Genomic DNA, 25,428 nt, shown 5'->3' with positions numbered 1-25,428 from the left:
ATGACCAGAAGGGGCCAGTCTCTGTCTGTTGTGCAGCCAATGTCACCGTGCACCTCTACAGCAATGTTTATCCAACAGGTTCCCTGTCCTCCAGGCCAATTTATGATGCCCAGCATTGTGTATTTCACCGACTCTAACCTGATTATCCTCCTGCCTCAGTCCCCAGAGCTGTTCAGATGGATTACATTAGTCTAATGCTTCCCCTGGAAAGTGTTTCACCTTATGTTCAGCTTTTACCAGACACTCAGCAAATGCATTAGAATAAAATGTGGGTTTTAGACTTGTTTTTATTTAAGAGGCCTGCAGTGAATTCCTGCCATCTCATAAATTAGTGTATTGAGTAGGCTTGACGTGAGCTAAATGAAATGTATTAGATTGGTTTGCTTTAGTTATGAATACGCTTACAGCACACGAGCGATCACCCCCAGGCTAGTGGAGGTATTTGACTCATGCGGGCTAAAATGACAGAGATTATTTGTGTGTTTATCATTAACAGAAAACATGTTGCAATAACTAATTCATCTTAAAGAGTCTATTGTTGCTGTGGTTGGGCTCTCAAAACTTTCTCAACTACAATCATCTTCCAATGCAGAAAAATGTTTCTCTGAAAGTCTTCAGGCTTAAGGGATTTTCTACAAATGAAAGTATGCAAATCTGCTTACAGGATGCACAGATTGTTGCACAAGAATAAAGACAAAAAACAAAACAAAAAGTGTCCTCTTGCTTTGAGAATGAGTGGAAATGTTGTTGCCTGAGACAAACTTTCTCCACTGTTTTAGAAAGGCAGATTTGTGAGTGTGCTTCAAATCTTTGTTGACGATGAAAGTACAATGAAAAGATCGACAGCAGCCTCATGTAAGCAGTGATACATACGGTGGCCCTGACGGCTCACAGCACTGCAACTTAAGAAAACACATGCAAAAAGACAAAACACAAGCAAATTAAGAAAAACATCAATTCATCAATTTGTCAACACATGCGCAGCATTTAGAAAAAGACCACAACACGACACATTAGAAGAACGCGCTGCAAAGACCACAACACTGCGGAAGTGTTTACAGAGGACACTGAAAAGTGATGCACACGTCCGGACATGCTTGTTGTTGACCAGTGGCGGTTCTAGACCAATTTTACTGGGGGGGGAGCAGGCTGGGGCCAAGGGTGTGAGATTATTTGTGTGTTTATCATTAACAGAAAACATGTTGCAATAACTAATTCATCTTAAAGAGTCTATTGTCGCTGTGGTTGGGCTCTCAATACTTTCTCAACTACAGTACAATCATCTTCCAATGCAGAAAAATGTTTCTCTGAAAGTCTTCAGGCTTAAGGGATTTTCTACAAATGAAAGTATGCAAATCTGCTTACAGGATGCACAGATTGTTGCACAAGAATAAAGACAAAAAACAAAATAAAAAGTTTCCTCTTGCTTTGAGAATGAGTTGAAATGTTGTTGCCTGAGACAGACTTTCTCCACTGTTTTAGAAAGGCAGATTTGTGAGTGTGCTTCAAATCTTTGTTGACGATATAAGTACAATGAAAAGATCGACAGCAGCCTCACGTAAGCAGTGATACATACGGTGGCCCTGACGGCTCACAGCACTGCAACTTAAGAAAACTTCAAATCTTTGTTGACGATATAAGTACAATGAAAAGATCGACAGCAGCCTCACGTAAGCAGTGATACATACGGTGGCCCTGACGGCTCACAGCACTGCAACTTAAGAAAACACATGCAAAAAGACAAAACACAAGCAAATTAAGAAAACATCAATTCATCAATTTGACAACACATGCACAGCATTTAGAAAAAGACCACAACACGACACATTAGAAGAACGCGCTGCAAAGACCACAACACTGCGGAAGTGTTTCCAGAGGACACTTAAAAGTGATGCACACGTCCGGACATGCTTGTTGTTGACCAGTGGTGGTTCTAGACCAATTTTACTGGGGGGGGGGGGAGCAGGCTGGGGCCAAGGGTGTGAGATTATTTGTGTGTTTATCATTAACAGAAAACATGTTGCAATAACTAATTCATCTTAAAGAGTCTATTGTCGCTGTGGTTGGGCTCTCAAAACTTTCTCAACTACAGTACAATCATCTTCCAATGCAGAAAAATGTTTCCCTGAAAGTCTTCAGGCTTAAGGGATTTTCTACAAATGAAAGTATGCAAATCTGCTTACAGGATGCACAGATTGTTGCACAAGAATAAAGACAAAAAAACAAAACAAAAAGTGTCCTCTCAGTTTGGTTTGCTTTGAGAATGAGTTGAAATGTTGTTGCCTGAGACAGACTTTCTCCACTGTTTTAGAAAGTCAGATTTGTGAGTGTGCTTCAAATCTTTGTTGACGATGAAAGTACAATGAAAAGTTCGACAGCAGCCTCATGTAAGCAGTGATACATACGGTGGCCCTGACGGCTCACAGCACTGCAACTTAAGAAAACACATGCAAAAAGACAAAACCCAAGCAAATTAAGAAAACATCTTCATGAATTTGACAACACATGCGCTGCATTTAGAAAAAGACCACAACACGACATATTAGAAGAACGTGCCGCAAAGACCACAACACAGTGGAAGTGTTTCCAGAGGACACTTAAAAGTGATGCAAACGTCCGGACACGCTTGTTGTTAATGCAGATTTTGATTCACAGCGCCATCAAGGTTCACTTAGCGTCAGTGGTGTTGGAAAATGAGATAAAGTAAGTGTTTCAGCGTCAACAACTGTGGCGGTCCTGGGGAGGGGCCAACAGGGGCCAGTGCCCCTGTAAAACTGAATCTGGACCCCCCTGTTGTCCCCCCTCTCCACACCAAACAAATATGTCACCTGGTCCATGGTCCATAGAACCGCTTGTCAACAACAAGCATGTCCGGACGTGTGCATCACTTTTAAGTGTCCTCTAGAAACACTTCCATTCTGTTGTGGTCTTTGCAGCGCATTTTCTAAATGCAGCGCATGTGTTGTCACATTGATGAAGATGTTTTCATAATTTGTTTGTGTTTTGTCTTTTTGCATGTGTTTTCTTAAGTTGCAGTGCTGTGAGCCATCAGGGCCACCGTAGATACATGAGGCTGCAGCCAGGAGAAGCTTAACTCAACCTATTACATAGATTTGTTTAATACATTGTTGATTATTTTTGTATTGAATACAGCTACTTCAGATCAAGGGTTACCAAACTTTTCTGTCCAAGACCCCCAATATAATGGTGTCAGAGACTGGCGACCCCCCGACTCTCCCACCAGGTGGTTAAACTTTGCTCAAAGCTGCATGCAAAGACTCATTAACCAACCCAAAGAGCTACTGTCTTTGTTGTAAAAGTTAAAAAATGATCAGTAGTATACGGGCATACAACATTCTGCTTCTGTTAATTATTAATGATGTCTTCCTCTCATTCTCTCCTGTCAGACACTGAACAAGAACAATCTGCTGCCAGATGAAAGATCAAACTTCTTCCCGACACAGCTCCCGCAGACGAACGTCTACACAACCACCTACTATCCCACGGCGCTTGGAAAATTCGACTACCAGCCCAACTCCTCCCCGTCGCCATGCAGGACCTACAACAACAGTAACAACAGCTGAGACACGCCCCAAAAACTGTAACTCCCAATCCCCATGCCAGCACCCCGTAAAGGACACCAACAGAGAGCCACGGTGACATAACTGAACCGACGTGACTGACGTGCTTTCCAAAGCCCGGCCAGGTTTTTTTCCTTTCACCATCGCCCTTCTTCTCGCTCCCATAGTCTCTTCCACGTGGTTGGATTTGTTTCTTCAAGGGCATTTCTGAAACTTTCCATCAGGAGATGTGGGTTTGGATAACAAGGCCCAGGTCCTGGTGCAGTCAAGGACTTAAGCAACCAACCGAGAGGGGGGTGTTATCCTAAGAGCTTGACTGGATATAGCAGTGTCAACTCAGAGGTTCATGCTAGGAAAACTTTAACAGAACGAGGTCTGCCTCCACGCACATCGCTGTTCCCAGAGCAGTTCAGCACAGGTGCTGAATGGAGCGCGTTTCTGGAGGAAAAACATTCACATTTTTAATAATTTCTCTGGATCTGGGTCACTGTTTCATGCCTCTCCATTACCAACGACATTGTCAGCCTGTAATGAACTTTGAATCCCCAGACAACAAAGCAGTTACTGAGAACAAACAGTGCATATTGTCATGTCCTTGCCCGCACGGCGCAGTGGGACAGAACAACAACAAAAGAGAGAACTCAATGAGGTCGATGATAAAGTAAATTAGAGATCAATATCAGCTTATTTGTTAGAGGCGGATGCACGCCCTCCATTGTTGGTATGCCACGTGACGGGAAGATAATAACCTCGGAGTTGATTAAGTTTTTGGACAGCTGGTTGGAGGAGTCTCTACTCTTCAGCTTGAGTCGGAGAAGGTTTTCTAAACGAGTCACACGCCGTTAACGGACAAGGACGTTCACTGGAGCGAGGGGGGATCTGAGAGAAGCAGTCTGAACTGTACATAAAGCTTTGGGAATGCCTTGGGTGCCTGTATGCAATAGAGGGCAGGGGCGAGGTTTGTTTTCTTCTATTTCCTTTTTATTTTCGAAGAACAATAAAAGACTTCTGAAAGGGAATTAATTGATTCTCCAATTGATTCTCCAAGAGATGCATTGAATCTACTGAGTGCTAAATAGCTCAGTGGTCATATCAAATATGATCAGTGTGCTGAACAACTGGATTGGGTTTTATATGATGATAGAATAAGCTAGTAGACTGGCACTTGTTCTTTTTTTATCTTTGTTTTTTAAGATGTTTGTTTTATTCTCAGACAAGCCGTAGCATAGGAGCAAATATTTTTGTTTATTAAGATATAGCTGAAAAATTCTTCTTTCTCTAATTTCACTTCACTTGAATGATTGCATTTTTTTTTTTCCATTTTTGTCAAGTTTCATAAGTTTGTCATTGCATCTCTGATACGTGACATGTTAACACAAAGATAAAATAATAAAAATTAATACTATGTTTTTTTTTTACTGTAAAGAAACAGCATCCATTGACCTGCTTGAAAAATAAAAAAAAAATCATGCTTGCTAAGAAGTTTGCCTGGGAGCAGATCTTACTGAGCGCATGTGTGTGTGGATGAGTACATGAAAATAAACATGCACTCTGTGACTGTGTGTCTGTACTCCTGATTGACCTGATTGGGGGGTTGGTGTATTTTGTACAATGTAAATGGTTTCATACATATGACTATATATTAGGAGGTCTGTGAAGGCGATCTGTTTGTGCTTTTTGTTTTTTCTCTCTCCACATTCTGTCGCTGACACTCCAGGCGTTCTACTGTTTTTCTATATTTCATGTATGAGATGTTAAACATTGTAAGTTAAAGCATCCTCGCACTTCTGGTTCCTGCAGAGGTGAAGCAGACACTATTTATAGTCCAAGCTTGGTTTATAAAGGGCATTTTCACAGCTATATTTTATTATTATTATTACTATTGCCTGATCGATAAATGCTAACCCAGCAATGCTTTTCAGTTCGGCTACTGTACATGCACGAGATGAGAGCTCTATCTGTATATAAGAGCAACAGCCTTGTGCAGCCCGTTTAATGACCCTGCAGAGGATCCTGTAAATGTATCTGTATATTGTATAGCTAACACTGTTTGTTTAAAAAAGCCTTATAGTTGTTTTAAAAAAAAGTGCAGCAGCTAAGTACACACCAACCATGAGGTTTGTTTGGGGGCAGAGCTCCATGATGTGACCAACCGCCTGTGGCTTCTGACCGGCCCCAGCTGCTCAAACATCAAATTTCCAGAGACACATGAACCCTGGCTCAAAAATATCTCTGTGTAGCAATGAAAATGAGAGTATCAAATAATACTGACATCAAATAAGTCGCATAAATAGACGAATGGAATACAGATGAAGCTGTTTTAATGTTAACTTTAACTTCGTGGGTCTCGTCTGATTGGTCACTTTTGAGCTCTGTCCCCTGCGATGTGAGGCTCTGTGCCCTTCTATGCAACTTACCAGGTGTACTGTTAGACCTGTCATGTAGACTGTAATCACTGCCTTTTAGACACTGTGAATTTTTGGTACCCTATATTTTTGTATATTGTACATTATAAAAGGATAATAAACCTTGATGCCAACACAAGGCTCTGTCACACACACTTCTGATTTCTTAAGGTGGACATTTATACAGGCACGGTTATGAAAAGTAGAATGATTCTTGTGTTAGTGTTGTGTTGTCTCTCACCGTTCATCCTCTACTCCGGTAATCAAGTACAGAACACTGCAGGAGCCTCAATCGTCATCAGAGCTGTCAGTCATCTTTTTAAAATCGAATAACTTCTTAAGTTCTCAGAAAAGTAATCACTTGAACATTAATCAGCACAATGAGAACTGACTATAATGACAGAATCCATGTTTGAGGGAAAATTGACGTGTAATTTCATGTTAAAGTTTGGAATCGGTTTCATCTGTTAACATTAGTGAGGCAGGGTTTTTGACTTATACTGCAACAAGCCAGCAAGGGGAGCTCTATATTCTTTGGCCTCACATTCAGTGAAGACTTACAGCATTAAGTCTAAGATTGAAACTAGTTAGATTGTAACTTAAGTTGCGTCCATAGACTGTATAAAATATGGACGTAGTATAGGTGACCCATCTGCTCCTGAGCGCTGTTTTGAAGCCAATCGACAGCGGCAGCCATATTGGAAATGCGGAACTCAACCAGGCAGAGTGTGATGTAAAGGGGCGGATGTTTAAGCCTCTTAGCCAACAGCTTTGAGTACCCGACCGGGAGTCAAGTCAGTCATGTCCTTATTTGGGCAAAAACTCGTAATCTTAATATCTTCTGAACCGTCGCGTTAGAAAAAAATTCACCCCCGTACAGTGTGTGCCGATAGAGAGATTAGCTACATAGGGCCAAGCCGTTTTTTGAACCAGGCTGTAAACATGTCTATTAATGCTGCAAAGATTGTCTTTTTCCCATTCATGTCTATGTGGTTTCCAGTGTTTCTGCAGCCAGCCTCAAGCAGATTCTCCATGTATTGCAGTTTAAAACACTTCCGCATGGGCTTCACCGTTTGAGACCGGAGGTTGCCGCTTGGTTGCGTCATGGTTTGTATCTTAAGAGCTTATCGTCCAATCAGTGAAAAGCATTTTTCTCAGCAGGGTTTTTATGCCTCTGTACAAGCTACGGGCTGAAAATAACTGGTTTGTTGTCTAACATGTCGTAAAGGTATGTAACATTTTCAAAGCATTATAATATGTTGACAATTAATGTAGTGTAAAAAAACAGCTACATGGTGTGGTGAAATCATCACCTACAACATATAACAGTACTCTGTTACTGAGCAGATGAAATTGCCCGCACTCGAAGAAAACAAGTGTCATACATTTTTTATTGATGTAATCAATCCTGTCTTTCAAGACAATGCTTCATGACAACTGGTCTAAAGAGGATTTAATGAGGACTAACCCTAACCCTAACCCAAAACCCTGACCCTAACCCTAATCACAACCCTAACCCTAATCACAACCCTAATCACAACCCTAACCCTAACCCTAATCACAACCCTAACCCTAACCCTAATCACAACCCTAACCTTAAACCTAACCCTAACCCTAATCACAACCCTAACCCTAACCCTAATCCTAATCACAACCCTAACCCTAACCCTAACCCTAATCACAACCCTAACCCTAATCACAACCCTAACCCTAACCCTAACCCTAATCACAACCCTAACCCTAACCCTAACCCTAATCACAACCCTAACCTTAACCCTAACCCTAACCCTAACCCTAATCCTAATCACAACCCTAACCCTAACCCTAATCACAACCCTAACCCTAACCCTAACCCTAATCACAACCCTAACCCTAACCCTAACCTTAACCCTAACCCTAACCCTAATCACAACCCTAACCCTAATCCTAATCACAACCCTAACCCTAACCCTAACCCTAACCCTAATCACAACCCTAACCTTAACCCTAACCCTAACCCTAACCCTAATCCTAATCACAACCCTAACCCTAACCCTAATCACAACCCTAACCCTAACCCTAACCCTAATCACAACCCTAACCCTAACCCTAATCACAACCCTAACCTTAACCCTAACCCTAACCCTAATCACAACCCTAACCCTAACCCTAACCCTAACCTTAACCCTAACCCTAACCCTAATCACAACCCTAACCCTAATCCTAATCACAACCCTAACCCTAACCCTAACCCTAATCACAACCCTAACCCTAACCCTAACCTTAACCCTAACCCTAACCCTAACCCTAACCCTAATCACAACCCTAATCACAACCCTAACCCTAACCCTAACCCTAACCCTAATCACAACCCTAACCCTAACCCTAATCACAACCCTAACCCTAACCCTAACCCTAATCACAACCCTAACCCTAACCCTAACCCTAATCACAACCCTAACCCTAACCCTAATCACAACCCTAACCCTAACCCTAATCACAACCCTAACCCTAATCACAACCCTAACCCTAACCCTAATCACAACCCAAACCCTAACCCTAACCCTAACCCTAACCACAACCCTAACCCTAACCCTAATCACAACCCTAACCCTAACCCTAATCACAACCCTAACCCTAACCCTAATCACAACCCTAACCCTAATCACAATACTAACCCTAACCCTAATCACAACCCTAACCCTAACCCTAATCACAACCCTAACCCCAATCACAACCCTAACCCTAACCCTAATCACAACCCTAACCCTAACCCTAATCACAACCCTAACCCTAACCCTAACCCTAATCACAACCCTAACCCTAATCACAACCCTAACCCTAACCCTAATCACAACCCTAACCCTAACCCTTATCACAACCCTAACCCTAACCCTAATCACAACCCTAACCCTAACCCTAATCACAACCCTAACCCTAACCCTAACCCTAATCACAACCCTAACCCTAACCCTAATCACAACCCTAACCCTAACCCTAACCCTAATCACAACCCTAACCCTAACCCTAATCACAACCCTAACCCTAACCCTAACCCTAATCACAACCCTACCCTGACACACTGTATCTGTAAAATAACGGCTTTAAAATAATTTGGATGTCGCTAGCTTCCACTTTAATTTCACCTGCACATCCTGCATCTCTTCCAACTCCTTGTACCAGTCAAACTAACCTTACAGAGTGAAGTACATAACTGTCTTTATTTGTATAGCACCACATCACAACAAACGTTACATCAAGACACTTTTACGAAAAACAGAGCAGGTCTAGACCATACTCTGTGTTAGAGTACTAACTAAGTCCCAACATCAAGACAGAATAAGATCCATTCCCATCATTCCCAGAGAGAGAGCGATGATAGTGATGAGACGAATAGTAGTAGTAGTAGTTGTTGCCGCTGGAGTCAAGAACGTCCGTAGCAGCTGGAGTCTGGAATGTCGACAGCAGCAGGACGTCTACGGCAGCGACTCAGAGGAACCTACGAGACAAGGGAGCTCAGGGACTCCAGAAAGGTCTATAGTTAGTAACTTTATTGGGACAGGGAGAGTTTTTAAAACCTTGGAGCTATTAATAGTATTTTTGCTGTTGTTGTTTGTTTAGTACAGTACAGAAGTTTTCAGTTCTGTTATTTCACAACACTACGTCAGTGTAGCTTGATGAAGACAAATGAAGATGGAGAGATGAATGCAATGACAGACAATTTAAAAAACACAGTATCTAAATGACTCAAGCTGTCTGTGGTGTGAAAGAAAAAAAAGCTACCATGCTTATGACAGCATATCCTGTCATCTACTTAACATCCCTTCAACGGAGCCACTCTTTTAAGGATGTTGAGGTCTGAACTTTCTCCAGAGTAGCGTCCCCCTCCCGTCATCCCAGGGACAAATGATTGCAGGGCTGGAAAGTTTCCTTGTATGAAAAGAAGGGAGATGGATGAGAGAAACGAGCCAAGCAGTCAGGGTGTGTCCGGCAGAGTGCCCGTGGATCACTGCTGGTGCCAGTGGCCTCGACACCAGTACTTTATCACAACACTACAATGACTCTGCTGCTGTGCAAAGGATCAAGATCAGAGCCTGAGAGCAGCCTCCGTCACCCCAAACAGGAAAAGACAGTAAATATAATCTGATAAAACATGCGGTCTTTAGCCTTCACATAAATAACTGAGCACATTGTTTGTGTTTTCTACTGGAACAACTATATCATCAGTTGTCAAGAGGAAACGCAGCCCACTCTTATCCCCTTTAACACACACACACACACACACGCCCCTGCTTTCACATATCCCCACTGTATACGTCCTTCTGATTTGGTCCAATGCAGCCCTGGCTGTACCTCTCAATTAGAGAGCAGCCTCTCTACAGTTTTATTAATGGTCGCAGTGAACGCATTAATCAGTTGGTATTCTGCTGACAGACAGATGCAGAGATCGGCATGCTGGCAGGCGGCCAAGAGGAGTTCGCCAGTAGGAGGCTGCTGGGGCTGGAGGAGGCCGCACAGATAAGATGCTTAGGAGGAGTCAGCGGCTCAGAGAGTGGGAAGGACGTGAACTCTTCTTTATAAGTTACCCCCTTGTGACAGCGAGGGATGAGAATTACACTGAGGAGAAGGAGGAGAATATCAGTTTTGTGATGATCTCTGATTTAAAGGAGAAGTTTTTATTAAAACAGAGATAGGAGCTCAGTGAGAAATGAGTCAGCATCTTTGACAAGCGGGGCAGGGCACTGAGAGTCAGTTTTATTGTGACTCATCTTATTTGCTGCTGGAACGCTCAGGACTTTGCTAACAGCTATGAGAATGGGAGTTTAAGTGCATTTTCATAAGTTTTCAACTGAGGCAGCATTTAGTAATTGTAACTTATTGGTTCTAAATCGGAGGGTCATTATTTTTGCTACTAAACAAGTAATAAAGAGAGTGAATAGATCAGTTTAAGCACCCACCACTGCTTAAACAAGTAATACAGTCTTTGAAGAACTTCTGGTCTGACAGATTAGACAACGTTACTTTGTGAACTTCTTTCAACACACCAATCAGCCATAACATTGTGACTAGAGACCGACTGATTAATCAGGCCAGTTAATGTCATTTTAAAATAATCATCATCAGTTTATACCCGGGCTAACGAGGGAGATTAAAAAATAAACAGATGCAGGCAGCCTCGTCAGTGTGGCTGCTTTGGAGCAATGTTAAATGATACAGTTTTTTCCCATCCTAAATGGCAGCACATCAAATCTAGAACAGTCACTGGCTGGTGTTTAATATTAATTCTGTTATGATGTGCTGAATAATGTAGTTTAATATTGCTTGACATGAATATCAGTCATGTTCTGAAATCTACTGCACAACCCAGTGTGTTTTTCTATTTCATGAATTATTAAAAATCCATCCAAAACATGTTACTGGCTGAGATTACTATGTGTATTAGATTTGAATGTGCATGGGATAATGGATGTTTAGAGTATTTTATCAAATGCAAAGAAACAACAACATTTTTGTCCACCTTCAGTCAATTTACTCTTAAATAATCAGCATTGAAAAACTGATAACAGTCGACCACTAATTATGACCACCTGCCTGATATTGTGTAGGCCTCCCTGTCTTCAGTTCTGACCTCATGAGTGTCATGGAATTTTCATAGTCTTATATATATGTATGTAAGAATGTTTAACTCTTGTATTCTTCCAGTCTAAGTGTAAGGTACAGAGTAACTTCCTTCCTATGTCAGCCGAGGCTGCTGGGTGATAGGAGACACAGGGTCAGTGTAGTAATCAAGGTTTTTCCCCCTGTTCCTGACTTTATCTGTGGGTTGTGACCGACTTACTGTCTCCAGACTAGAGCAGCGCTCTTCTTCCTTATTGTTTTGTTTCCTATTGTCCAAATATGTTTATCTAACTGTAGTGTCGTCTTTAGGGGGAATAAAGGTACATGTCTGATGATTTGTCTGACAGAACTGACTTTGCATTGCACTGCACTCTCCTGCCTGTGTACTGTTATGTTATTTATCCTCGATCCAGTTCTACATAAACTATTTCAACGTAAGCCGTCAGAGTCTCCTGGGTCTTCTGTGTCCAGTGTCCAGTTTATTTATGAATTCCATCACAATGAGACATGGACTCCACAACACCTCTGAAGGTGTGCTGGGATATCTGGCACCAAGAAAGTTGGCAGCAGATCCTTGAAGTCCTGGAAGTTGTGAAGTGGAGCCCCTATGATTAAGACTTGGTTGTGCAGCACATCCCACAGATGCTCAGTTAGATTGAGATCTGGGGAATTAGGAGACTGAAAACTTGTTGTCATGTTCCTCCAGGTCACCTTCTTCCATTGCTCCATGGTCCAGATCTGATGCTCACCTGTCCATTGTTGTCGGGGGTCAGCATGGGCACCCTGACCAGCCTGCAGCTATTCAGCCCCATACACAACAATCTGTGCTGCTCTGTATGTTCTGACACTTTTCAATCAGACCCAGCATAAACTTTTTCAGCGGTTTGAGCTCCAGTAGCTCCTCTGTTGGATCAGGAGACCGGTCCTGCTCCTCCAGCTCTTCTCCCCTCTCTGCCAGGTCCAGCATGCTACTGCAGGGAAGAGGAGAGCAATCAATTAACAGTCTTCACCTGTGTCAATTAACAGTGTCACTGCACCCACACATCTCTCCCCTGCAGATGAGCCTACACCATGTCCCACCACCACACCCACCATTCCATTGGATGGAGCACAGCTGAGGTTATGATTGTTTATTTAACTTTACATGCTTATTCCAAATATGTCACAGTTGTGTGTTACGGGACTATGATAGAAATAGAAATATTACAGAATTTAAGACATTAGGGATCTTTGGCAGAACTTCACATCCTCTCAGGTGCACAGGGAAAGATAAATGTTAGATGAGGCCAAAACCTCTGCAGAGGTTTTCACTTTGTGTCCATCAACAAGTTCAACCCAAAGTGTTAGTCATAAAGTAGTCCGGTGTTTGTCAGACCTCAAACACCAGCATCGATCACAACTGTGCAATATAAGCAGCTGATGTTTGCACCGTGGTTCTGTGTTTACAGAACGAGCAGCCGGTTGTTTTTGTGTCGTGCATTGTCCCAGACGGCGGCCGACAGACATGTCTGTGTTCTCATACAATGAGGCAGGATGGGCAGATCACACAGCGTCTGAAGTTGCAGCCAGAGAACGCTCTCATCGTCTGCTGGGACTGAGACTTTGTCACGTCTGCCATTACAACACTCTGTCCTCCTCTATAGAAAAACACAATGTTTGTTTGATGCCATTCATCAGCTTAGCATTAATCCACTGGCCGGCTCTTCTGCGTGTAAGCGTGGTCCGAGCGAAGCCTGTTTGGGAGGAGCGCTGAGAGAATGGTTTGTATTTGAAATGTAATCAAAGGAGTCCAGAAGCTGCCAAAGTGCAATCTGTTGTAGAACAAAATCAAGCTGTGTGTAGAGGTCTGCCCCTCTAATCTGATACTGCTGGTGTTTCGTTCGATGGTCGATGAATCAAGCCGGACACTCACAGACTGTCCTGTCCTTACTCCCTCTACTTCTCAGATCCTCTCATATCAGCCTGGAGATGTTTTTGGGGCTGTTGTCCAGTGTTGTGCAAGTTCACTCTAAAGATGAGCGAGCTTTTAACACCTTTTGTACTTTTGTACGTTGTTTATGTTCATGAAAGTTAATAACTGTTGTCAAGGGGTTTTGACCAATCAGGATCCAGCATCTTACACAGCTAGAAGATCAGTAAGAGAGCCGGGTAATAAATGTGTTTACACAAGCTAGTTTAACGAGCTGAATTAACTGGACAAGAGCGTTCAATAAGTTCTGATTGGAGATACATTAGCACTGGCACTTCAAACTGTGTGTATCACTCTGCCTCAGGAGTTCTGAATACACTTCACTATGTTATCTCAAGAAGTCTTTGTTGAGATTTCTCAAGCTGGTGCTTTGAGATCACACATGCCAACAAAGCAACAGTCGACAGACTTTTGTTTCATGATAAATGGAAACACAAACAAAGCCGGTCTGCAGAAATGTGAAGACATCCACAAAGAAGAAGAAGAAAGCATGCAGGATAACCACGGCTGTGATCATCTTTGTAAGTCAGCCTGCAGCCAAGCGCCAGTGACTAAAGCTGTGCTTGTATTAACTACAACAGGACTCTTCTTACATTGCTTAAAAGTGTTTTCTTTTAGATGAAGCCCACATCTAATTATACCACAGATGTGGCAAAGCCTTTCCACAAAACGCCCAAGACACACTGGGTAAGGCCTCGTCACTGTAATCTGAACCGTCCCACTACACCCCAAAGAGCCTTTAAAGGCAACATTCAGTGATTTGATTTGACAAACATCATGATTTACCACTTTCTCATTTCCAAGACATGTCGACTCTCCCAAAGGAACATCCCAGACATGTCTGTCAGGCAAGTCCTGAGTGCTGAAGGCATCAAGTGATGAAATGCTACATGATGCAGAGTGGGTGTGTTGCACTTAAAGTCTCTGTACCAAGAACATTTACATGTTTTTGGCAAATGCACACCATGATTAGCTTTCATCGTAGTGTAACTGTCATGTTCAAACCTCTATAGTTTGAAGCTTGATCCGTAAGGCAGCTGAACTGGTAGAAAATCTAATTTTCTAAATCTAAGATTTTCTACCAGTCCAGTTGCCGTATGGATCAAGCTTCGAATTACCATGACCTGGATGACTGAGAACCTTCACTGACAACCTCTCTACAGTCCATACACAGATTGTGAAGTCTGTAAAGTCTGAACCATCAATAATTGCCAGAAGGGGCACTGGTGGCCTAGCGGTCTAAGCGCCCCACATACAGAAGCTACAGTCCTTGTTGTAGGGGTCGCCGGTTCCATTCCCGGCCGGTCGACCATTTCCTGCACGTCTTCCCCCGCTCTCTACTCCCCACATTTCCTGTCTCTCTTCAGCTGTCCTATAAAATAAAGGCAAAAATGCCGAAAATATAACTTAAAAAAAATAATAATAATGATGATAAAAAATAATAATTGCCAGAAAATTCTAATTCTTTGAAAATGGTTTGTTTATTGGACCTTCTGACAAATAAAAAAAATAATTTGAAATAGCAATTTTCACTCATGAGTTTTAATTTGTATCATAATTGATGCATTGGGTATTTTGGTGCAAATTTTTTGCTCAAAGTTTCTTATTTTATAAACAAACTAAAACATATAAAAACAACATTTTTAGCCTATTAAACTTTGAGTTTCCTTCAAATTTTTCCCAAAGTAATTTCAAACATAGAAATTATTTTTTTCCATATTGCACAACAACATCATATATATTCTGTATCTGTTACACAAGAAAAAAAACGTATTTCCTGTATATTTCTTCTCTGAATTGTTACATTTTAAGTGGAAATCAATGAGCAAAAGACAATTAATTACTAGGGAGCCATGGCAACATTCAACTAGTCATCAACCATCATGATACAGCAGGTTACATATATAAAAATACAATATACGTTATAAATATCTCAATTTCTACTCTTAGTATACCTCATTATGTCATTTAAACATGTTCTTAAATAATAAAAAGGCTGTATGTTGCTTTATGGAATTTATAATGTATGAAATGTAATAAAATTATGATTGACAGGTCTGCAAATAAATGTCCTTATATACCTGCTGTATCACTTTTGATACACACATTCTCAAAATGATTTGACTATAAATTAAGTTATGAAATATTGATTAGTTTTACATTGCATCAATCCAGTAACTATTCCTCTTGAAGTTTCAGAAACAATTTGAAAGTTTTTTTCATCCAAACTTTTTTATAATTGGCAAAAATATCCCTGAAGAACCTCGAGTGGGTCTCTGATCCACAGCTGACATTTTGAATATCTGAAGTGACGTCCTTCTGGTGCATGAATTACTCACTCCTGGTGGATTATCCGTGCACTGCATGTATCTGATTGCATACATCAGGATTTTCTCTATCACAATCTATCACACTGATGATGTAGAGGTCTCAAAAACGGATGTATCAAATATGATCCGCTTGGCGTTATAGGGTTAAGGCCTTTAAAATGAAACTAACTAAGACCGCCTCAGATCAGTCCAACAGGTATTTGTGAAGCCGTCTCTCCAAGATCCCGTCTTAGAGAGAGAAGTTTGGAGGCTCTCCTTGCTTTTCCTTTTAAGTAGGACAGGACAGGTTAATGGTGCCACGAGTTAACCCCGGCTGACAGAGAGAGATGAGAGGAAGAGACTGAGACGGCAGTGATAGAGAGTCCTCTCCTCCTCCTAATAAAGCACAGAGGGGAAACCAAACGATGTTAAATCACCTCCCAATGCCTCCCTCTCACACAGAGCTCAGCCTCCACATTTGGCTGTTAAAGTCCCGTCCACTGGAGGGGCTATTTCCAAGAAGCTCATATAACCAACATTGGGGGTTTATGGTAGTAGCGCTGCATCGAAGCCTGAGTGAGCCATTTGCGTTTTTATTCAATCTACTTAACCAGCTGACGGAGGTTGTAAAGGCTGGCAGCCACACTGAGTGGAGGCAATATTGATGACGGTGTCGTAAATAAAAGTGCTGATGGTATGGAAATATTGATGGGGACATGGGTACCTCTGAGTGTGAGGCAAGGTAACCTCTCTGCTCCCCCCTGCATCTAAAGAAGCTGTCAGGATCATGTATAGAAACAGGAAACCACTCATTCATGATCTCACTAATGCACTACGGTTTTACTTTGCCTGCTCTTACGTGCTATAGGGGTTAGTGCTCACTCTATGCAGGCTGACATCTGCTCTTGAACACACTTTACTCTACAGTAAGAGACACTGCAAATGTTATACTACATCACACTGCAGGCTTTCATGCTCAATTCCAGTTTATTGCTCTGATCAGATGTTTAAATGCCTTTATCAGATTCCCTTGTGAATAGTCTCAGTCCTGAACTGACCTGCATACTCAAAAGAACAACAAAGACGTCACATGCAGCTCAGGGTTTACAGAAAGGAACATGGCGCCCTCTGAAGTAAATGGTTTTGTGCTGTAATTGATGGGCTGCAGAGACCAATGAATCTACGAGTAGATGAAAGTGGGAAGAAGGAGGAAGGGGAGTCAACATTTCATTGACGGCGTTCTGTGGAGCAATGGCTGCTACATCAGTACAGAGTGTGTGTGTGTGTGGATGTGCAATCAGAGTAAAGGTAAATGTTATTAGGTCTATAATCAGCTGAACCTTCCTGCTTCATAGTCAGCATCGTGGCTGCCAGCTGGACTTGTTCCTCTCTCCAAGTTTCAGGCTTCACTTCATCTACATCGACAGAGCTATCAAGCTAACGGCTGACAGCTGGGTCGTCACCAATGGGGAGGTGATCCAACAATGACTGGAATGCTTGTTACGACCAAATTCCACTAGATCCATGTCCGGTCTGTCTCCGATCCGCCACTGCACCGGATCTGATAGGTTGCTATTCTAGTCAATCTGTTAACTCCCACTGGATCCGCTCCGTTGCGTTCCGGACCGCAGCGAATCAGAGACAGACAGGACACCAGGATCTGGTGGAAGTCCCGTGTTAGAGTCTTCAGCTTCTTTAAACCACAACTACTTTTCTGTGACACTGCAGCCACGATCGTCTTAGAAAACATACCTAAGCTAAAATCAAAAAAGCTATCTCAGCAGTTAACTTGTGCTCCCAGTTTAAGGTTCTTGTTTAAACCATGTTCTAAATGTGATCTACAGTGTAATCAATGTACTTGTAGCCAATTAAGTTTTGTTTACTACCACACTTCCTTCTATGCATTTATGCTGTTCAACTTCCAGGTCAGAGCCCGGTGTGTGAACTGGGGAGAAGGTGCAGAATGTCTTGATCAGTTTGGAGCTGATGGAGGAAATTGATCCTCAACTGCAACACACTTCAGGTATGTTAGTTCGACATCAAGAAGTTGGAATGACATGTTTACATATTTTAAAAGTCCAGTTTTCGTCAGACTAACATTTTTTTAACATCATGTAATTGTTCTGCATGTCTGCACGTCTCCCACCAGAAATCAGCCATATGTGTCCAACACACACAAAAAGAGAAATCAGTCAAACCCACATTGCTTTACGAGGCTTACAAGTTGTTCAGTGTGAATTATTTAAACAGCCGTGCTTTGATTTTTTACAAAACAGTCTTAGCTAATGTCTGTACAAAGACCTGAATGTGAAGCCAGGGAATTTAAAAGTGTTTAAACAACAAACAGGAAACATGGGTATTAAAGTTTCAAAAACAAGAAAGAGACAAAGCAACAGCAAACCAGCCCACGCATTTTTCCACACCCTCCGCTGGGCTTTCAAGCAATTTCCTTGTCCTTGTGCATGTTTGATGCCTTTTACTGCAATGTCATTGAAACGCAAGCTCACACAGATGTGCATCAAAGTCATCGGGTTCCATTAACTAACAACTGCTTTCAAAGAGACGCTGCAATAAGAAGGTTAGGAAAGTTTTCTCCCCTCTGTGCCCTCCAAAACGCAGACATTACCACAGCAGACAACAACAGATTAAAGGAGCATTTTAATCACACTGAGTCTACAAGGACAACACAACTGAAAGATTTTATTCATAGCAGTGTTTACACGGAAAGCAGCGTTCCTGGTGTCCTCAGAAGGCTTGTTTTAATGCCATACACCACTGCAGAGATAGATGGGGTAATGAATGGACTACGAGGTAATTTTTCAACATCTCTCTTTCCTTCCTGCCTCAGGGCGTCATTACTTCCAGTACTAATTTAGCTTCACTCCTCCACAGCCTCTCCAAACCAATAACTCAAATGTTCTGTACAGTAATCAGCTGGAATGAGTCACAGTGCTGCTCTGTACCTGATGCACAGAGACCTGGGCCTGGGCTTTTTGAAGGAAAGTGCATAAAAACAGCTTTCTTTTTTCATCTTGTTCATGAGCGCTCCTGTGAGATCAGCGCCGCGTGTGGGCGTTGAAGCCAGGAATGCGTAGAATTACAGTCTGGCTGTGCACAGTTTTGCTCTGCATCCCAGCTGTGAAATCACTCAATCCGGAAAAATAGCTGCAAGCTTTCTGGGTTTTTGAGCATCACAGGAAGATTTGGCAACAACTCTCAACTCTGCTCCCCTGCCTCCATCCCAGGTAAAGCCGTCCCTGAGCCTGTGGCACTCGCAGCAGATGCAAAAACCAGGTCTCCACTGTGTTTACCCAAAACACGACAAACAGCTTCGCTGTAACAAGCAGGTCTCTCTTCATCTTCATGCTCTGCACTCGCTGCCTGATGGCGAAGGGATCAGCAGGTTTACTGCACCTTTACAGGAACATGCAACTCACTGAGCTGTAGAGTCTGAACAGGGTGTGAAAATGAAGGATCACACAACTGTCTTCTCTGTATACCTACTCTCTCGAGAACATTAGATGTTTGACAGGCCTTACAGAGGATTAAGACTTGGTTTTGGGATAATGATTAAAATATAAAAAGGCAACTTTGGTGACCTTTAAATGAATCTTTAATTTGATCTCACCTGTGAAGCAGAGAACATAAAAACCATCATTAAAAAGTAACTTTTCTGGCATAATGTCTTCCTAAAGCATATACAGTATCTCACAAAAGTGAGTACACCCCTCACATTTCTTCTAAAGATGATGCACAAGAAAGCCTGCAAACAGTTTGCTAAAGACAAGCAGACTAAGGACATGGATTACTGGAACCATGACTTGTGGTCTGATGAGACCAAGATAAACTTATTTGACTCAGATGGTGTCAAGAGTGTGTGGTGGCCACCAGGTGAGGAGTACAAAGACAAGTGTGTGTTGCCGACATTCAAGCATGTTGGTGGGAGTGTCATGGTCTGGGTCTGCATGATTGCTGCCGGCACTAGGGAGCTACAGTTCATTGAGGGAACCGTGAATGCCAACATGTACTGTGACATACTGAAGCAGAGCATGATCCCCTCCCTTCAAAAACTGGGCCACAGGGCAGTACTCCAACGTGATAACAACCCCAAACACACCTCCAAGACGGCCACTGCCTTGCTAAAGAAGCTGAGGGTAAAGGTGATGGAGTGGCCAAGCATGTCTCCAGGCAGTAGCTCAGTCCATAGGGACTTGGCTTGGGAACCGAAGGTTTGCTGGTTCGAGTCCCAGTATGGACGAAGTTTGGCAAGTGGACTGGTGGCTGGAGAGGTGCTGGTTCACCTGCCTGGGCACTGCCGAGGTGCCCTTGAGCAAGGCACCGAACCCCCAACTGCTCGGGGTGCGCTGGTTGACGGCAGTAACCTCACTCTGACATCTCTCCCTAAGCATGTTCACTGCATGTGTGTGCATTTGTATGTATATACCAAAAAACTATGTGTAGCATGTCCAAAATAGCATGAAGGTGGAGGAGCGCAAGGTCTTGTGATGTCGTCGTGGAGGAGTGGAAGAGGATTCCAGTAACAAGCTGTGAAGCTCTGGTGAACTCCATGCACAAGAGGGTTAAAGCAAAGCTGGAAAATAATGGTGGCCACACAAAATATTGACACTTTGGGCCCAATTTGGACATCTTCACTTAGGGGTGTACTCACTTTTGTTGCCGGTGGTTTAGACATTAATGGCTGTGTGTTGAGTTATTTTGAGGGGACAGTAAATTTACACTGTTACACAAGCTGTACACTGACTACTTTACATTGTATCAAAGTGTCATTTCTTCAGTGTTGTCCCATGAAAAGATATAATTAAATATGTGCAGAAATGTGAGGGGTGTACTCACCAAGGTTATTATAGTTAACGAAAACTAACGAAATAACGAAAACGAGAGGTGAAAAAACATTTTCGTTAACTGAAATAAAAATAAAAACGAGGCTTCACAAAAAAAACGAAAACTAACTGAAACTGTATTGTGAGTTTACAAAACTAACTAAAATAAACTAAAATGATCGAGAAAATGTCTTTAGTTTTAGTCTTAAACTCAGTATTTCGAGTGGATATGTAAAAAAAATCAAGAACGATCGGGTGGACGTCTCTGCTCTCTGCTCTCTGCATCTGCACGGGAGCGCGCCAAACGGAGCCTGCAGCTGACGGGCGCGCGCACTCACTGCGAGCTAGAATTGCGGGAGGATTAGAGACGAACTCTCTCGCTCCGACTACCTGCCCTGTTTATAACCGTTCCTGTGTGAATGCCCAACAAGTAAGTATAATGAGACGGAGAACTGACTTTTCCTGTCCATAGGCATTCACGTGTGTTAAAACTCCCGAGAGAGCAAATAGACGCCATGAGGGCATGCGTCATCTCATATTATTAATCACCCATATGATCCTGTTCTGTTCATTTATCATTATAAGTGTTAATGGTTAATTGGTGGCAGTGGTATTAGAGTGATATGATTATTAGTATACTTGTAGTGGTAGCATCTGAATCATTATCTCTGTATCAATGATTATTGTTTATTGCTTATTTTATTGTTAAGGATGTATCAGTGAATCACCATATTATTTAACACTATAGAGGGTCAGTAATGCTAGCCTAAGTGTCCATATTGTGACCATCACCCTTATGTTTGTGTATTTATTTGATGTGTTGGCCTCTGTGGCCTCATTGGGTCTGCTGTACTGTTGTGCTGTACAAGGAGAATATTCACTAAACGGTTAAAGCTCCATCCTGTCTCTTGTCCAGTGTGTTCTGACCGACACCCCAGGGAGAGTACTATCCTACAGAGTATCTACCAGTATTCCCTATTTTTTAAGATATTAATTTTTTGTTTGTTTTCTGCCAGTTTCACTTCATTTGGCTCATCCACACTTTGCCTGCAGAGCGTTAATGGCAGCGAAAGTCAGGAGAAAGCGGCAGAGCCCCATTTGGGATTACTTTGAATATGACTGTCTCTGATAGGAGTAAGTGCCTTGCAATGGAAGGTGATAAAATATGTTGAAAATATGTTTCTCAAGGGGGAAAATCCCACTAATCTTAAAGTCCATTTTAAAAGCTCACACAAGACGGCTAACCTAGCATACCTTGTCAAGGCAAGAGAGAGTGCCCAGCCCCCTTACCCTGAAACAGAAGCTAACCCCTGGCCAGGCACACAGGCAAAAAAGACTAAAACTAATACTGAAACTAATAAAAACTAAACTAAAACTAAGCATTTTCAAAAAATAGAAACTAAACTAAACTAGCAAACCCGCTTCAAAAACTAATTAAAACTAAACTGAAATTAAAAACAAAAAGTCAAAACGAAATAAAAATAGAAACTAATGAAAAATGCAAAACTATAATAACCTTGGTACTCACTTTTGTGAGATACTGTATAAAGAATATTGAACGGTGATATTTCATGTGTTTTTCCCCTTGTTCATGTATTCCTTTCCTTCTTGTATTCCACCAGCAATGCTTGAAACAGTAAATAATATGCAGGGGAGTCTTCTTCATTCGGTGCTGTTATCAAACTAAAAAAATTGCAGAAAAAGGCAATTCTTTGCAGCCGTTTTCTTCTCTCCAGCAGACGATTTAAGACCCAGTGGAGGGTTTTTTGGGCGGTCACTTGGCTCTAAATTGAGGCTCAATTTTCCTTTTTTTCTTTTCAGTATTCATCACCCACACCCACACACAAACACACTGACACTTTCCTCTGTTTCTCATAAACAAAACACACATCTTTGTGTCTCAGGTGGCTGCTAAGCATCATGCCGCACTTCTCTGACGTCAGCTGTCAAGATTAAATCTGGTGCTGTTTCGCTGCACCACAGGACCAGGGATGGGTTAATGAAACCGCTGACCCAGCCTGGACACTCATTGACATGTTGCACCTCTGATTTTCTGCCCAGTGGAGCCTCAAAGGCAGAACTCACTGGTCTGAGATGACCACAGAGAGGCCAGAAATCACTGTGTGTTCAGTTTTCTTCATCTTCTCCTGGAACAAGACAGAGAATCACAATTTAGTCAGCAAACTTACTCGGTGCAAACTATTATGTCAAGAGACTATCGATTGGTACATGGGTTCTGATTTCACCCTCCCCATGAGAATAAACAGAGGTCATCATAACAGAGATTAGGGAGTGAAGAACTGGAAATATCTGGTTCACATATTTGGGATATCATTGGTTTAGGCAGGCCAAGGAGTCAAACTCAGCTCCAAGTACATCAGCTGATCTTAATGGCAGCCCATATCAGCTGACAGCTCAGCTGACTACCTTCTATGCATCCAATTGGCAAATTTCATGCCTAATCTTCCTGCTATAAGCCGCTTTGCATCCCACCTCCATCCCAGCTCCTCCTTTTGGCACTTTGTCAAATGTTACCTGCGTTATTCGACATTTGGTTTTCACTGATGTCTGCTCGGTTCTGTATCCCCAGAGTCTTTGCTGCTGCTCTCCCTGCCTTGGCCTGTTTTGTATTCACACAAAACATAGGGGAGGTGTATTCTTCCTGCATAATGCTTTGGTATTCCACGTATCCCTGTGGAAGGACAGGGAGCTCTCAGAACAGAGCCATACTGCCAAATATAGCTTGTTGTACTGATTTCATCAAAAATCCTTTACACAGGGCGCTGGTGGCCTAGCGGTCTAAGCGCCCCACATACAGAGGCTACAGTCCTCGTCGCAGGGGTTGCTGGTTGGATTCCTGGCCGGTCGACCATTTCCTGCATGTCTTCCCCCGCTCTCTACTCCCCACATTTCCTGACTCTCTTCAGCTGTCCTATAAAATAAAGGCAAAAAGGCCAAAAATTTAAATCCTTTACACACACACACACACACACACACACACACACACACACACACACACACACACACACACACACACACACACACACACACACACACTTGTACATAATCTATCATCTTTACTTTTAAGTGTTTTTCCAGAACTGAGCATCAATTTATCAATCAGATCAAATACGGAGGGTAAGGTCTGGTTATGTCATCACAGGCCTTCAACGTGTCAAAAACTAAATAAATCTAGAACCTGAAACTTCTTCTTCTCTGGATGTTCGGTCAGTCCGGGAGGAGGCGTGACTTCACCTCGAAGTAGGAGCTGCTCTCCTAAATCTCATTTGTATTATGTACAATGACAATAAAGGCTTTCAATTCAATCAATTTCAATTTCAATTCAAGTGCATGAAAATAGTAATTATTTTTGACTAAACTGGAATCCGAAGTAAAGTAGGAGACAGAGGACTGCAGGTATTGTAGACTACAGTTAGAGGTGAGCTGTGGTCTGTTCTGGACACAGTTAAATGGGATCTGTTATGAGTGATACAGTCGCCATAATAACCCCAGAGTGACCCTTTTCCACCAGCCTGAGCAGCTGAGTGTTTCTGCTTCAGACCGTTCACAGCAAACATTCATCATCACTACTGTAACTGCATCGAGTCCAGGAGTGTGGTGCATGTGTCATATAGTGACAATAACACTCAATAGGCAAACCAATTTATATACACATCCTCTGTTTGCTTTTCTTTGGCTAATGAAACAATGCATGCTTACACTGTACTGAACTTAATAAAAAAAACCTTACCATGTTAGCAAAAAAGAACTGTTAACTGTAAAATGAGGACTTGAATCTTTGTGAATAGAAGTGGACAGAAGAGAGTTGATTATATCTGAAGGCTGTTAGCCCAATTGTGAAAGACAGTGAAGCCATTCAGAGCTCTGAAGGCGGCAATAACAATAAGGACATCGTTTTCCTGTGCCAGAACCATAATCCACTCAATAATACTCCTACAACTTGGAACCATTCATGCAACAGTATTTCTCTGGCTTTGCATTTCTTATCATTTCTTTAATTGAAAATATTCTTTTGCGTGTTTAAAGATTGGAGGATCACATTAATTCTTATCTATTTGTGGTACTTGCTTGTTCAGTTTCTGTGACACTCTGAACCGCTGTTAACATGACAGGTCCATTACTTACTACTGAATCATAATGTCGCTTTTCATATGCTTGTGATGTAATTTATGTGAAGCAACGGACCGAAGCACTGTGCCCAACACAAACATCCCCAGTGAGAGATTTAGGATTTATTCTCTCTCTCTCTTTCTCACAGAATCTCCTCTCCCAACAGAAAGCTGCCAAAGGCACAGATGTTCTCTGACCAGCACAGTTCTCTTAATTGATCATGCTTGTGGAAGTGTTAAATTCGGTTAATGCAGGTTGCAAACAAACAAGGTCATGCACCTAGACGGATCATAAAATGAACACCATGGGGCCAACAATTGCAAAAAATAAATGTCCTGTGGCAATACTTCTCTTTACAATATAATGTTATATTTGATATGGTATAACTCAATCAGTCCATGCACAATATTTATATTTATATTTTTATATTTATTACTTATGTCTTCCTTTGTAATTGTGTGTTCTTTGTGGCTTCATACAGGACCTGAGAATTGAAATTTCGTTCCATATCATGCGACAGCTTGTGTTGGTATGACTAAAAAACCTTGAATCCTTGAATCCATGAATAAAGACACACAATACTTGGCTATAAAT

The 25,428-nt window shown here is 42.1% G+C and overlaps 1 protein-coding gene across 6 annotated transcripts in view; it reads left to right on the top strand.

Moving 5' to 3' along the window:
• sema5ba (sema domain, seven thrombospondin repeats (type 1 and type 1-like), transmembrane domain (TM) and short cytoplasmic domain, (semaphorin) 5Ba) overlaps window positions 1-6,137 on the top strand; it is a 288,051-nt gene extending 281,914 nt beyond the window's left edge. For 5 of the 6 annotated variants that reach the window (XM_034694411.1, XM_034694409.1, XM_034694406.1 and 2 more), the window contains one exon: window positions 3,408-6,137. In XM_034694411.1, the coding sequence (XP_034550302.1) occupies window positions 3,408-3,584 (177 nt within the window). In that variant the 3' untranslated portion in view covers window positions 3,585-6,137. Of the gene's footprint in view, window positions 1-3,153; window positions 3,245-3,407 lie in introns of all 6 variants that reach the window. The other variant, XM_034694410.1, reaches the window with a different exon arrangement.
• The last annotated feature ends 19,291 nt before the right edge of the window (window positions 6,138-25,428 follow it).

This window comes from Notolabrus celidotus, chromosome 10 (assembly GCF_009762535.1).
Source record: "Notolabrus celidotus isolate fNotCel1 chromosome 10, fNotCel1.pri, whole genome shotgun sequence".
NCBI classification, from domain to species: Eukaryota; Metazoa; Chordata; class Actinopteri; order Labriformes; family Labridae; genus Notolabrus; species Notolabrus celidotus.
The sequence above is the reverse complement of the archived record's forward strand: the minus strand, read 5'-3'. Positions and strand labels throughout refer to the sequence as shown.